Genomic DNA, 12255 nt, shown 5'->3' with positions numbered 1-12255 from the left:
TTCCTGTGCTCAGATTCCTAAAGCACCCAGAGCCCTCTCTCATCCATCGCATGTAGAGGAGGGAGCGCTGGACTAGGGGCCTGAAGGCCTGGCTCTGACACAACTGCTGTGTGACGCTGAGCAAGCCCTGCCCTCTCTGAGTTTCAGTTTCTCCATCTGAGATGAGTGGGGGGGTCCATACTCCTCGAGGGGAGGAGGGATACTGCTGGAACAGACTGTCTGAGGATTTTTCAGCTTGGGGTCTCTAGAGTGTTTAGAAGCTAGCTTTGCCACCTGTCTCTGTCCTCACTGGAGAGGGGCCCCAGGACTAAGGTCCTGTTGGGCTGGGCCAGCACTCCCACGCAGTCCCAGGGCTAGGTGAACTCACCAGGCTTCACCTCCACAGTGGTCCGATCCATGTCACTCTCCCCCTTCGCATCAGTCACATGCAGGTGAAATGTGTAGGTGCCCTCAACCAGGTTGGAAAGAAAGAGGATCGGGTGGTGGTCAGAGTGATTTAGCACCTCCTGTGGGGTTGAACGACATGGCGACGTTGCAAAACCACACTTCTTTTATGGGCTCAGGTGCTGCTTCTGCTATAACTAAGCCCCCTCGGGGGAACTGCTTTGTGACAGCTCTGCAGCCCACAGCTCCAAGATTAGGGCAGAAGAGCACATTCTGTGCCACGCTAGCTTGCAGAGCGACCCTAGGCAGGGTCCCTGGATTCGGGTTCCCCGGGGTTCAGAGGGCAATCCAGGTTTGACACAAGAGACCCTTTGGTTAAAACGGATCCCGGAATGTTTGGCTCGGCCTCCTCTCGCCGTCTCATCATCCCGACCCTGTGCAGCTCCCCAGGTCCTGCACTTACCCCTGCTGCTGGGCTGCCCTCGTCTCGGGTCCAGAGGTAGCTGACTATTCCCTTGTCATCTGAGGACTTGGAGCCGTCCAGCTCTGCTGTGTCCGTGGGCAAGGTAATCACCACGTTCCCAGTTATCTTGGCTATAGGTGGTTTGTTCATTTCTAAAAAGAGACATCAGTGAAATAACAGAAAAGAAAGAATGCTTCCTCATGATGCTTATGGGGAGATGAACATCAAAAGCATCCTAAACACAGGACTGTTTAGGCGCCTCGCCACGCCAGCACTGAAAAGCCTAGTGGCTTTTTTTTTTTTTTTAAAAAAAAACAATAAGCCAACTTTTAATTAGGAGTTAGGACCCAGTGAAGACCAGCCTTGGTTCCACCCTGTCCATGCTAAACACAACCCGGCCCGGACTGGGGAGCCCAACACTAGCAGTGCAGACGGGAAACCACCAGGGCCATAGGTCCTCAGGTGCCAGTCCCACCCAGAGAAATGCTCCTCCGACACCATCCAGCAGCGGCAGCAGCTTCTCCTGGGTCCTCCTAGCAGCCTCCCCGGAAGCATTCCACGTCTCTGCCTGGGAAGCACGTGACTGGAGACAGAGACCCCAACTGGACTAAAGCCTTATTAGACTTTAGGTTTCAGGCAGCTGATACCACAAATTCTATTCAAAATAAGGCCCAAGGGATGCCTGCGTGGCTCAGTGGCTGAGCATCTGCCTTTGGCCCAGGGCGTGATCCTGGAGACCCAGGATCGAGTCCCACATGGGGCTCCCTGCATGGAGCCTGCTTCTCCCTCTGCCTGTGTCTCTGCCCCTCTCTCTCTCTGTCTTTCATGAATAAATAAATAAAACCTTTAAAAAACAAAACAAAACAAAAGCCAAAATAGGGCCCAGAATGTTATTTTCTCAACATCTTTTATTCCTTCCTTAATACTTTAATAGAGAAAAAGGAAATAGGAGATCTCTTCTGGGCTCCACCTGCAGCTTTGTTTACTCAGGTGTGCAACCTCCATCCACTGAGCACGGGATACCTTAGCCGGAGGTCACCTGCGCACCTCCCATCAGCTCACAGCCTCTCCGCAGGCCACGGCCTGCCCAAGCCTGCAGCCTGCACACCGTAGCAAGCCCATCAACTCCAGCCTCACGCTGGCAGCAGCAGGCTCCCCAAAGAGCACAGGAAGCTATGGCACAGGACAGTCATTCTAAGGCCTGACGGCAGGTGTCACTGCACCAGCGGGAGAGCCACAGAAACCCCAAGGCTTAGCAGCAGAGACAACATAAAGATGCAAAGGAAAAAACCAAATTCTTTCCCTATTCAACTGAGAAGGAAGGTGGGAGGGGGACAGACAGACAAGAAGTTAAAATTCACCTTGCAGTCATCCCGATTAAAGGTTGTTTCAGAAAAGCACGTAGCAGCTGCCCCCCCCCCCCCCCCCCCCCCCCCCCCCAGTCTCTGATCAATCGCTGCAGCCAAAAAGAGCTGCCCGATTCCTCAGGTATATGCCCCAGAGCCTGTGCCAACCCAAAGCAGGGAGGTACCTTCTTTGACAATGACATTCACAGAACTCTGGCTTTGCAGGTTCCTCTCATCTTTGACCGTCAAGGTGAACACGTAGGTTCCTACTTGGAGCCCTGTCACCGTGGCGACACTGCTGTTCGCATTCTCGAGCTGCACGCCATCAGGTCCCCTGGACAAAGACAGAAGCCAGAGGATGGAGCGCTACCTGTCTGCGGCTCTCCGTCCCTGACTCAGCAGGAGCAGACATTTACGGCCTCAGCTGAGACACGAACTACTGTTTCCCAGACCTTGAGAGGGCACATTTAAAAATATTCCATTTGAAAAAAAAAAAAAAAAAAATATTCCATTTGGAAAGTGTCGTTTGGCCCCAAAATATAGGCTACCCCGCTGATCAGAAAATTCCATTCACGAGCTTTCAAACATGTCTAGCTTTATCCTATGACTTTCTAGAACGTTCAAACTCTTTGCTGTTCCAGTTCGTAAAAGGAAGAAAGTGCTCTGAGTAGGTCTCCGATCAAAAGAAGGGTTTCAGAGTGATGTTTCTGAAAAGCATTTCTGGCCCAGTAGTTGGTTCAGCTCTTGCCAGCAAAGAAGCAAGATGCGTTTCTTAATCACATGCCAAACTCCCTCCTACTGAAAAGTCAAGGAAAGGAAATGGGCCAAGGCTGCAGAGGAACTGTCAGCAAAACCATCCTCTTCTTAGCAGCTCTAAAGCCAAGCTCCCTGCAGCTCCTGGACAGGGGTCACACAGGACCCCGCACACCTGGCAACCCTCCTCCTCCTCTGTGGCCTCACGCAGGGGCCTGCGGCCGGGGAGTGAGCTCTGTGCCAACATCCAGGCACAGCTCTGCACATACCACAGAGCCCTTCTGTTCAGGGTGAACACCCCAGAGCTTTCCTGAAATTACAGGATGACCAGAGGTGCCTGGGTGGCTCAGTCAGTTGAGCGTCTGCCTTTGGCTCAGGTCATGATCCCAGGTTCTCTGGGATCGAGTCCCTCATCGGGCTCCCTGCTCAGGGCGCAGTCTGCTTCTCCCTCTCCCTCTGTGCTCCTCCCCTTGCTTGCACGCTGTCTGTCTGTCTCTCTCTCTCAAATAAATAAATAAAACCTTTAAAAAAATTACAGGATAACCAGAGAAATCTGCAATCTTCCCAGTTTTGCTCTGTTTTGCTGTTTAAACATGTAACCTCTGGCCCTAGTCATCCCTCCTGAAACAAATTCTCCCCCAAGAAGTTACACCAAGCAAAGAGGCACTGGTAAAACTCTTTCTGCTGTAGGCACTGGTAAAACTCAGCTGACGGCTTATCTCCTGTGTCTTCAGCAAAGAGTCATGATTCAAACACCGGGCTGAGGAAGACTCAGTTCTCCACCAGAGACAAGAGCCAAGGAAAATAATTTCTAGAATCCAACTCACCAATCATGAATCACGTGGTTCCTATAGTGGAATTATAGCCCCTTCCCACCCATTTCTAATGCCCTAGTCAAAAATGAAAACAAAACAAAAAGCTCAGGCTGTCCTATGGTTGGTCCCTTTGGAAACCAAGAATGCTTTTAACTCTCCCTTGGAATTCTTTTGCTTCCTGTGGGATCCTGCACACAACCTGAGCTCTATTTGTTACGGTTTAGAGGAGCTGAAACAAACTGTGAGAACCAGAAATGGTTCGATTAGATAATTCCAGTTTAATTAGTATTATTTTGGTGAGTGCCTTCGGCTTCTCACTACCGTAACTGGTAAACGGTGTCTTTAAGGAAACAATGACAGAAAAATGCTCTCATTGTGCAGATGACCCTTCGATTCCCGGTACCAGTGCTATGCCCTTCCCACTCCCAGCCTCACCCAGGTAATCTGGAGCACCAGTATTTTTCTGCTCCATTACCCCTTCCATTCTGCGTCTCAAGTGTAATTAAACTATGCGTTTCGGCAGATGGATCATACCTGTGAGAGCACCGGGACCACAGAGTACTAACTGGAGACTAGCTGATGACAAGCATTCCTTTTTTCTTACAATTATTTTATGTCAGTTCCTTAGAATTGAAGTTTAGGATTGTTACCGTTTCTTTCTCTGTCACCCCTCCTGGGATAAGCCCGTAAGAGCCAGTGCCACCTTGCTTTCAAAGGTCTGGGGTTGTATTAATAAGGCTTTTGCGTCAACACTCACTGTGTTTTCTCCCAGAGATAGGAGATAATTTTCTGATCATCAGAGCTTTTGCTGCCATCCAGCGTGGTGCTGTCCACAGGAAGGGTCAGCTCTTTATCAGGGCCTGCATCTGCCTGTGGAGGCTTGTTGTTTTCTAGAAGACAGAGACACAGAGATCAAAAGCAGGCAGTTGAGCTGGGAAAGGAGAGGAACTAACCGGGACATATGTTCTGGAAGACATGAGAACACTGCCTCTCTGCCCACAGAACTATCAGATACTGTGGATCAGGGAGCTCACGATGAAGAACTTCAGAGTGAAAGCCTCTCATTAGACCACTGCAGAATACGATGGAGGTGAGATGCCACGTCAGTTTGAGATGTGATGCTACAGGTGTTCAAAAGAGAGGGTCTGAGTGATAAGGGTTTTCTTGCAGATGAGGGCTTTCACCTTAAAGGCTAGGGTAGGATTTGGGATAACAAACTCTATCTGCTAGGTCCCCTCAAAGCTGCAATAACCAGCCCCAGGCAAGGCCACAAGCTGAGGCCGTCAAGTCCTCTCCCTCTCTCTAGCTCTGAGGAAAGCGCTCAGAGTGGACAACCAAAGGTGCCAGGGGCCCTGTGGCCTGCTGCCTCCTACCCTGCCGTCGTATAGATCAGAACCAAAACCCTCTTCTCCCCCATGGTTCAAGGGGCCAGCCAGCAGAAGAACGTGCACGAAAGGCTGAACTCACCGGGCTGCACAATAACAGTCACTTGGGCGGTGGCCTGCTGTCCAATTGTGTCGGTCACTGTGAGCTGGTACGTGTAGTCTCCTTCTTGCATGGCAGACAGCTGCAGGGTTGGTGTTCGAACACCCTGGATGCATAAACACAGACAAGTAGAAAAGGAGACTCCCAGAATCACGTCACACAAGTCCTACTCTGGTCTAAACGATGCACCTCATTTTCTAAACCTAGTAAGTGTGGAATCCGGCACTGTGGGACATCCTGTAAAAAGTAAAAGGTTCCCCCTTCAAGGGAACAACCTGCCCTGACAGCAGCAGTTTCAATAAAGTCAGAGCTCTCACAAGGGAGAGGAGTACAGGAAAGTGTGCGGAGATAACCAAGATCGGTCTTTATGATCCCAGCCAGCAAGAGCGCCATGAGTGTTTAATAAAATAACCCTTTTAAAACCATGTTCTTCCTGCTGAGACCATTCAGCAATCTTAACAAAGCTGCCCGGGTAACACAAGGCAGCAACTCAAAATGCTAGGTGACGCCATGCTGTCCCCTTGCAAGTTTCTGCAGATTCTGTAGCAGCAGAGAAACCGACCATAATATCTAAACAAAAAGCCAGGTGAAATGTGAGCTCTAAGTCATGCCTCCAATTTGGAAACAAAGAGTGTCAGAGGAACATTATACACAATTCAGGGCGAGCTTCCAAGGCAGGAGCTTCCTCTAGAACCGTAGGCAAAACCTGGCAGCCTCTGGGCTGAATCTACCTTGTAGGTATTTTGTTTGACCTGCAGTGTCTTAAAAGTTAGAAATTTTCTTTTTTTTGAAAATTTTATTTTTAAGTTATCTCTACACCCAACATGAGGCTCAAACTCACATGCTCCACTGACTGAGCCAGCCAGGTGCCCTCCCAAATGGAATATTTTCATACACAGGTCTAGATTTCTGTTTTTTTCTTGAGAAGTTGGCCTAGCTAGGAATCCTGGGACCATATTTCCATGTGGCAATGACTAGCTGACCCGAGGCGCAGCTGACCCTTCAGTCAGGGGCTGTTGTCTGGTTTGTCATAGGCAGTTTCATTTACTTACCTGCCTGGTGACACATCTAGTCTCTTCCTAAGTATCTCCAGACAGAAGATGCTCACCATCTAGCCAGGTGGGCTACAACTCCCCATTTGTCGGAGAGCTCATTAAGATCTGCACCTTTGCATTATGATCTCAGGATCAGGAGATCGAGCCTGTGTCAGGCTCCGTGCTGAGCGTGGAGCCTGCTTGAGATGCTCGCTCGCTCTCTCTCTCCCTCTGCCCTTCCTTCCCACTCTCCTCACACCCTACTCACACACATGCTCTTTCTCAGGGTCGGGGGGAGACCTGCACCCAAAAGACTTCAGTGTAGTCTGGCTTCAGTGTAGTCTGACTCTCTGGAACCATTCTAGAATAGTCCCCGTTTCTCATCTAGTCTTTTCCTCTAATATCAAACATTAAAGACAAAGGTTTTGGTAATGTGTTCATTAAAGGCCCCTTAAATGTTCTAGATTTTTTTAAAAATTCCAATGTTCAATGTTCTATATAAATGCAACTTGGGTGATTAAAATGGAGTAAAAAGTCAGCCTTGGAAGGGTAACTAATCCAGCCGCTTGAACTCCCCTGGGCAAGAAAAGACAGAAGCCATTCCCTCCTACCTGCATCTCCACCACCTTCCCCTTGCTGCTTGGGCTGAGTGACCACTCATAGCTGGTGATACCATGATCATCAGTGCTCTGGTTCCCGAACAGGGTGATGGAGTTCTGGGGCAAGGTGATCACTTGGTTGGGGCCCGCATTGGCCACAGGGGGATAATCCACGGCTTTGTTCACTGTCAGGCTTGCAGTGGTAGAGCTGGTTGCTCCATCAGAGTCAACTACAGTCAAGCTAGCAGGGCAGAGAGAGGAGTGCAATCAGGGATGTGCTCCAGGAGGAGAAACCAATCTGAGAGGACTGAAATCAAGGCTAAGAAATACCAAGGCAGCAGGGGACCAAATGGTAACCAACTCTTTACCCATTCTTCCTGGGAAGGCCGAACACTACTACATCGCACCCTGACTGAGTGCCAGGCACTGTTCCAGGTGCTTTTTATCTCATTACATCCTCACAACAGCTCTAGAAAGTACGATCCTGATTTTATGCCATACATGTCTGAGGAGACCGAGGTACGGGGAGGTAACTTGCCCAAGTTTGAAAGTAGTGGGGTCAGAATCTGAATCCAGGCCATTTGTCACCAGTGCCGTTTTGCTCTACCACCTGCCACGTCTGTGCGCTGGGACCTTCACAAGCACCGTGTGATCTGGCCCTCACAACAATCGTATAAAGTAGGCATCCTCCATCTCACCGTACAGGAAGCTGAGAGGCTGCGTAACCTGCCCGGGGCTACATGGTGAGCCAAGATGCAGCCCCAGTTCTCCAGCTCCACAGCCCAGAAACCAAGGTTTGAGCATAGGTAATCCCTGGACCCTAAAGCTGTGGGGCTCAAAGGCGCCACCCTAAACAGCAAGCTCTGACTGCGGCTCACTCTCCTCCTGCCATCCTGCTTCAGCCATGCACACACTGCAAGAAGGGCGGCCTGGGCAGACAGCCTCTGGGCTGGACCAGTACGGCTGGCTCCGGTAAGACAGGAGCCCAAGATGCAAATGAATTCTCCTACGCAACAGCCCCACAGTTGGTGCCAGTGTGAAACAGGATTTGCAAGAGGAAAAAAAAATGTTCATTTATAAGAGCAGGCTTTTACCTAAATGATGCCTTCCAGCTGAACAGCCTAAAGCTTCTCTTGCCACCTCAAAATGTGAGCATAAGCAAGCAAGGAGGTTTGGGTTCCTTCCATTTTGCTGACAGAAAGAGGAAAAGCATAGAAAAGACATGTCGTTTGTGTAAATCTCACCACCAGCCACAGACAGAGCCAGACATCTGTGTGGTTGTATCCCACAGTCTCACCTTTTACCTAGGGCCTGACGGGGATTTTTGGTATTTTAGCCTTTAGGAAAAGAGCACAAACACGGCAGGCACACGGACGTGTGCAAATCGGCAAACATCTGAAGAAGAAAAAATCCACAGAAGTTCTCTTTTTTCCAGTTCCCCTGTTGTTTTCTGTTGTTTTTTAACATATCCTATTTGTCTCCTATTTCAGAGCAAAAGCAAGTTACAGACAAATGGCAAGATGGCAGCTGCCCATTTACTCTTTCTCCTCCAACAGTCCTGGGCTTGCCTGCAAGGACCCTGGATGCGATAGCAACTGACCACGTGGCCGGGGAAAGAGGCCACTGCCATGTCAAAGGAGGAAATGAGGAAAGGTAAGTGGAACCAAACAGACTGGATCTTATCGCTAATCAAACCCAATCCCATCATTTCATAGATTGAAATGGACAGGAAAAAAGAATCACCCGCCAGTACCGCACCCACCCCAACACTGGGGTTTAAAGTGAAGACTCAAGTCACACTACCTGTGTGACCTTGGGCAAGTCACTTAACCTCTCTGTGCCTGGATTTCCTAATCCACAAAATAAGAGTAATTATAATACCTACTATAAGGATTAAATGAGCTACTGGACGCACAGAGCTCAGAATAGTACTACACACATAATAAGTGTTCAAGAAATAGGAGCTATCAGTGTTGCTTTTTAAAAAAGGATCCACCTGGCCCAAGGTAGATTTCATAAATATCACAATTCCTATGTTAGAAAGCTAAGGTAAAAACCCACTCACATTTCCATTTTAAGCCAATGAGAAGGCTCTATCCTCGGGAACGGCAGCTGCCTTTCATTCATCTGAAGTCGTGAGTTAGTCAGAGTGCTACTAAGTCGTATTTATTTACACGGCAGGTGCTGTGCTAGGACATTTGTCACTGTGTCTCTGGTAGTGTCAAAACTTGATTAACTATGGATCTAATGGGGAAGACAGGCACCCACGAATAAACCGCTGCACCATGGGAGGTGCCGCGCAGGGGCCCTGGGTGCGATGGTCCTGGGAGAGACAGAGTCCTTCTTCCCGGAGGAACCTCAGGAGCCTCTACTGAGCCTCACAGGAAACCGAGGCAGCCCTTAAGGATGCGCAGAACGCCAGTGGACTGAGAAGAGCACTCAAGAAAGCATTAACAAAGTACGTACAGCTTGGATCAAGGGGTGGAACAGAACGAGCCCGGCTTGAGGGTTAAAGAAGCTGCACTTCCATTCTAGCTGAAATCTGTGACCTCAGAGAAGTTAGTAAATACAACTCAGCCTCATTTTCCTCAGATATAAAAGAAGTTTAGTATCATGAACACCTGGTGTTTGTGAGATTGACACTCACATACAAATGCTCTGTGACATACCAGGAACGCTGCAAGCCCTAACACGATTACTCTAGAGCTGGCCTCACACTCTCACTAATCACATCCCAGAGTGCCGACGCCAGTTCCCAGGACTATCTTTGAGTCAAATTCTCTAAAATACCCAACCGAGAAAGATCCCCCAAGTCATACTGGAATAAACCACTAGTCCAAAGTAAAGATTTTGAAACCTTGTAAGTTGAGGAAGCATTTACCAAAGAGGCAAAATGGAAACAGATTCCTTCTAGATTTTTCCTGAGAGAAGGCACAGGAAGATGGGCCCTTTCACTTAATGACAGAATCCTAAAAAACTTTGGAGATCTGCCAAGTGCAGCTTTGCAGGCGCAGCTTTGAGAAGGGTTAACTGTGGTGGGTCCTGACCCACTATGCCACGGCCGTTGCCCTAAAAACTGATCACTGTTGTGACCACAACCACCAATAGGGCTCAGAGAACTAATGGAATCCAAGGCCCTATCATCAACCAAATCTCCAACGACCGTGACATCTGTCAGAGTTACTCCTAGAAGAATGTAAAACTCCCAAGGGAAAAGCGTGGCCTAAAGGAAAGATGAAGGGTCTTAATTTACCTGAAAGTGTAGTTCCCAGGGACGAGCTTACTTAGTTTTAATATGGCCGTGTCTTCAGAAATCTTCTCTTCTCTCAGAGGTCCCTTAAGTTCCTCCCAATGGTACTGGACGATTTTATCATCATCAGTGCTTTCTTGACCATAAAGAAACATCAGTTACAACACGAGAGCGCTGGGTCTCAGCACCACCCCAGCTTACAGAAACCGGGGCAACCACCCAGAGACATGAAGCGAGGAAAACTTCATGACATGACTACCCCTCCAGAGGTTTTCTTCCCTAGGAATATTGGGTCACTCTGTTTCTCTATGGATATTCCACTGCGTAGTTGTCCCAGGACTCCAACACGGGCAACCTCTGGTTAAAATGCTACTGTATGGGGATCCCTGGGTGGCTCAGAGGTTTAGCGCCACCTTCAGCCCAGTGCGTGATCCTGGAGACCTGGGATCGAGTCCCGCGTCGGGCTCCCTGCATGGAGCCTGCTTCTCCCTCTGCCTATGTCTCTGCCTCTCTCTCTCTGTGTCTCCCATGAATAAATAAATCTTAAAAAAAAAAAAAAAATGCTACTGTATGAGAAATGGAAAATCAAAAATTCTTAAACATGTGAAAAGACACTCCACCTCACTTAGAAAGAAAAGAAACGTAAGTTTAAACAACACTTCAGATACTATTTTCTTAACCTACCTGATTGGTAAGACCCAAGTTTCATAACACACTCTATGGGTAAAGGTGTGGAGCGAGCCCTTCCATAAGCCACGGTGGCAGCACAGTCACACACCTTCCCAAAGGGCAAGTTAGCAAAATGTGTCTTCGCCCTGTAGCTCCTCTGAGTTTATCCCACAGATAGATGTGCATGTGTGTTAAATGTCACACGTACACATTTATTCATGGCAACATTCTCCATAGCAGCAAAAGACCAAAAATAATCTAAGTGGTCATCAATAGGGACTGACTGAAAGCAGGTATACAGCCATACAGGGAATTATACAGCCGTTTAATGGAAGGCTATGTGATCACCAAGAGGAAAAAAAAGAACTCTTTCATGTACTGATTCAGAAAAATTCTTCAGAACACCTGGGTGGCTCCCAGTGGTTGAGCCTCTGCCTTCAGCTCGGGTTGTGGTCCTGGAGACCCGGGATCGAGTCCCACATCGGGGTCCCTGCAGGGAGCCTGCTTCTCCCTCTGCCTGTGTCTCTGCCTCTCTCTCTGTGTCTCTCATGAATAAATAAATAAAATCTTAAAAAAAAAAAAAAAAAGAAAAATTCTTCCATATAAAGAAACAAGCACTGCACACAACAGGGTCGACTATGTGTTATCGTAAAGACTGTATGTATTTTCTCACACGTGCATAGAATGTCTGTAGAAAGAAATGTGAAATAGTAGCACTGACTGGAGGAAAACTGGACAGTTGGGAGAGGGGGATGGTAGGGAGGCTCTCCTCTGTATACCTTTACCCACGACTTAACTCTGACCCATTCAAAACTATGAAGTAAAACGGCACTGTGGGACCCTCTCTCACAAGTGCCTCTTCCTGTTCTCTCTTCCCTCTTGGCCTGCGATTCTTCTACCCTCCTCCTCTTGCCAGTCGCATCTACATGAAATGTTTAACCTTGCTAGAGATTCCTCTGCTAGAGCAGTGACTGCCTCGGCCGTAGAACAACTGTCGGGGGCAAGACAATCAGGGCAGCAGGGCCTTCATATGCCTCCAAAGGGGACCAAGGGGACACTGATGAGATAACAGGCCTGAGACCCCCTGCACGCACAGCCAGGATCAGTGGCAAAGACCCAGAAGTTACCCACAGGGGACACTACTCTGATGGGTGAATGTTCAGGAGCCCAGCCCAGGGCATGGAGCATGTTTTGTGAGTCTCTCCGGGAGGCTGACAGGAAGCTTGTCAGGCAGTGAGCGCTGGGGGACAGCTCTTCAGCCAAGACCCTCAGTTACTTATCTTGCTATGAGAGGAAGGAGCTTTGTTTCCATAACTGAGAATGGTAACTCTAAGGAAATTTGAAAACCAGCAAGTTTTGGGGCACCTAGGTGGCTTAGTGGTTGAGCGTCTGCCTTCGGCTCAGGGCATGACCCTGGGGTCCTGGGAACAAGTCCTGAATCGGGCTCCCTGCAGGGA

The 12255-nt window shown here is 48.8% G+C and overlaps 1 protein-coding gene across 1 annotated transcript in view; it reads right to left on the bottom strand.

Moving 5' to 3' along the window:
- The window catches only part of KIAA0319L (KIAA0319 like), a 93865-nt gene that overhangs the window by 14634 nt on the left and 66976 nt on the right, over positions 1–12255 (bottom strand). The window contains exons 9-15 of the mRNA XM_038557933.1: positions 10133–10265; positions 6892–7120; positions 5229–5352; positions 4519–4651; positions 2379–2527; positions 848–999; positions 368–506 (exon numbers count right to left, since the gene is read on the bottom strand). Coding sequence (XP_038413861.1) covers positions 368–506; positions 848–999; positions 2379–2527; positions 4519–4651; positions 5229–5352; positions 6892–7120; positions 10133–10265 — 1059 coding nt within the window. The remainder of the gene's footprint in view (positions 1–367; positions 507–847; positions 1000–2378; positions 2528–4518; positions 4652–5228; positions 5353–6891; positions 7121–10132; positions 10266–12255) is intronic.

Source organism: Canis lupus, chromosome 15 (assembly GCF_011100685.1).
Source record: "Canis lupus familiaris isolate Mischka breed German Shepherd chromosome 15, alternate assembly UU_Cfam_GSD_1.0, whole genome shotgun sequence".
Taxonomy (NCBI): Eukaryota; Metazoa; Chordata; class Mammalia; order Carnivora; family Canidae; genus Canis; species Canis lupus.
Note: the sequence above shows the minus strand (reverse complement) of the source record. Positions and strands in the feature narration are given on the sequence as shown.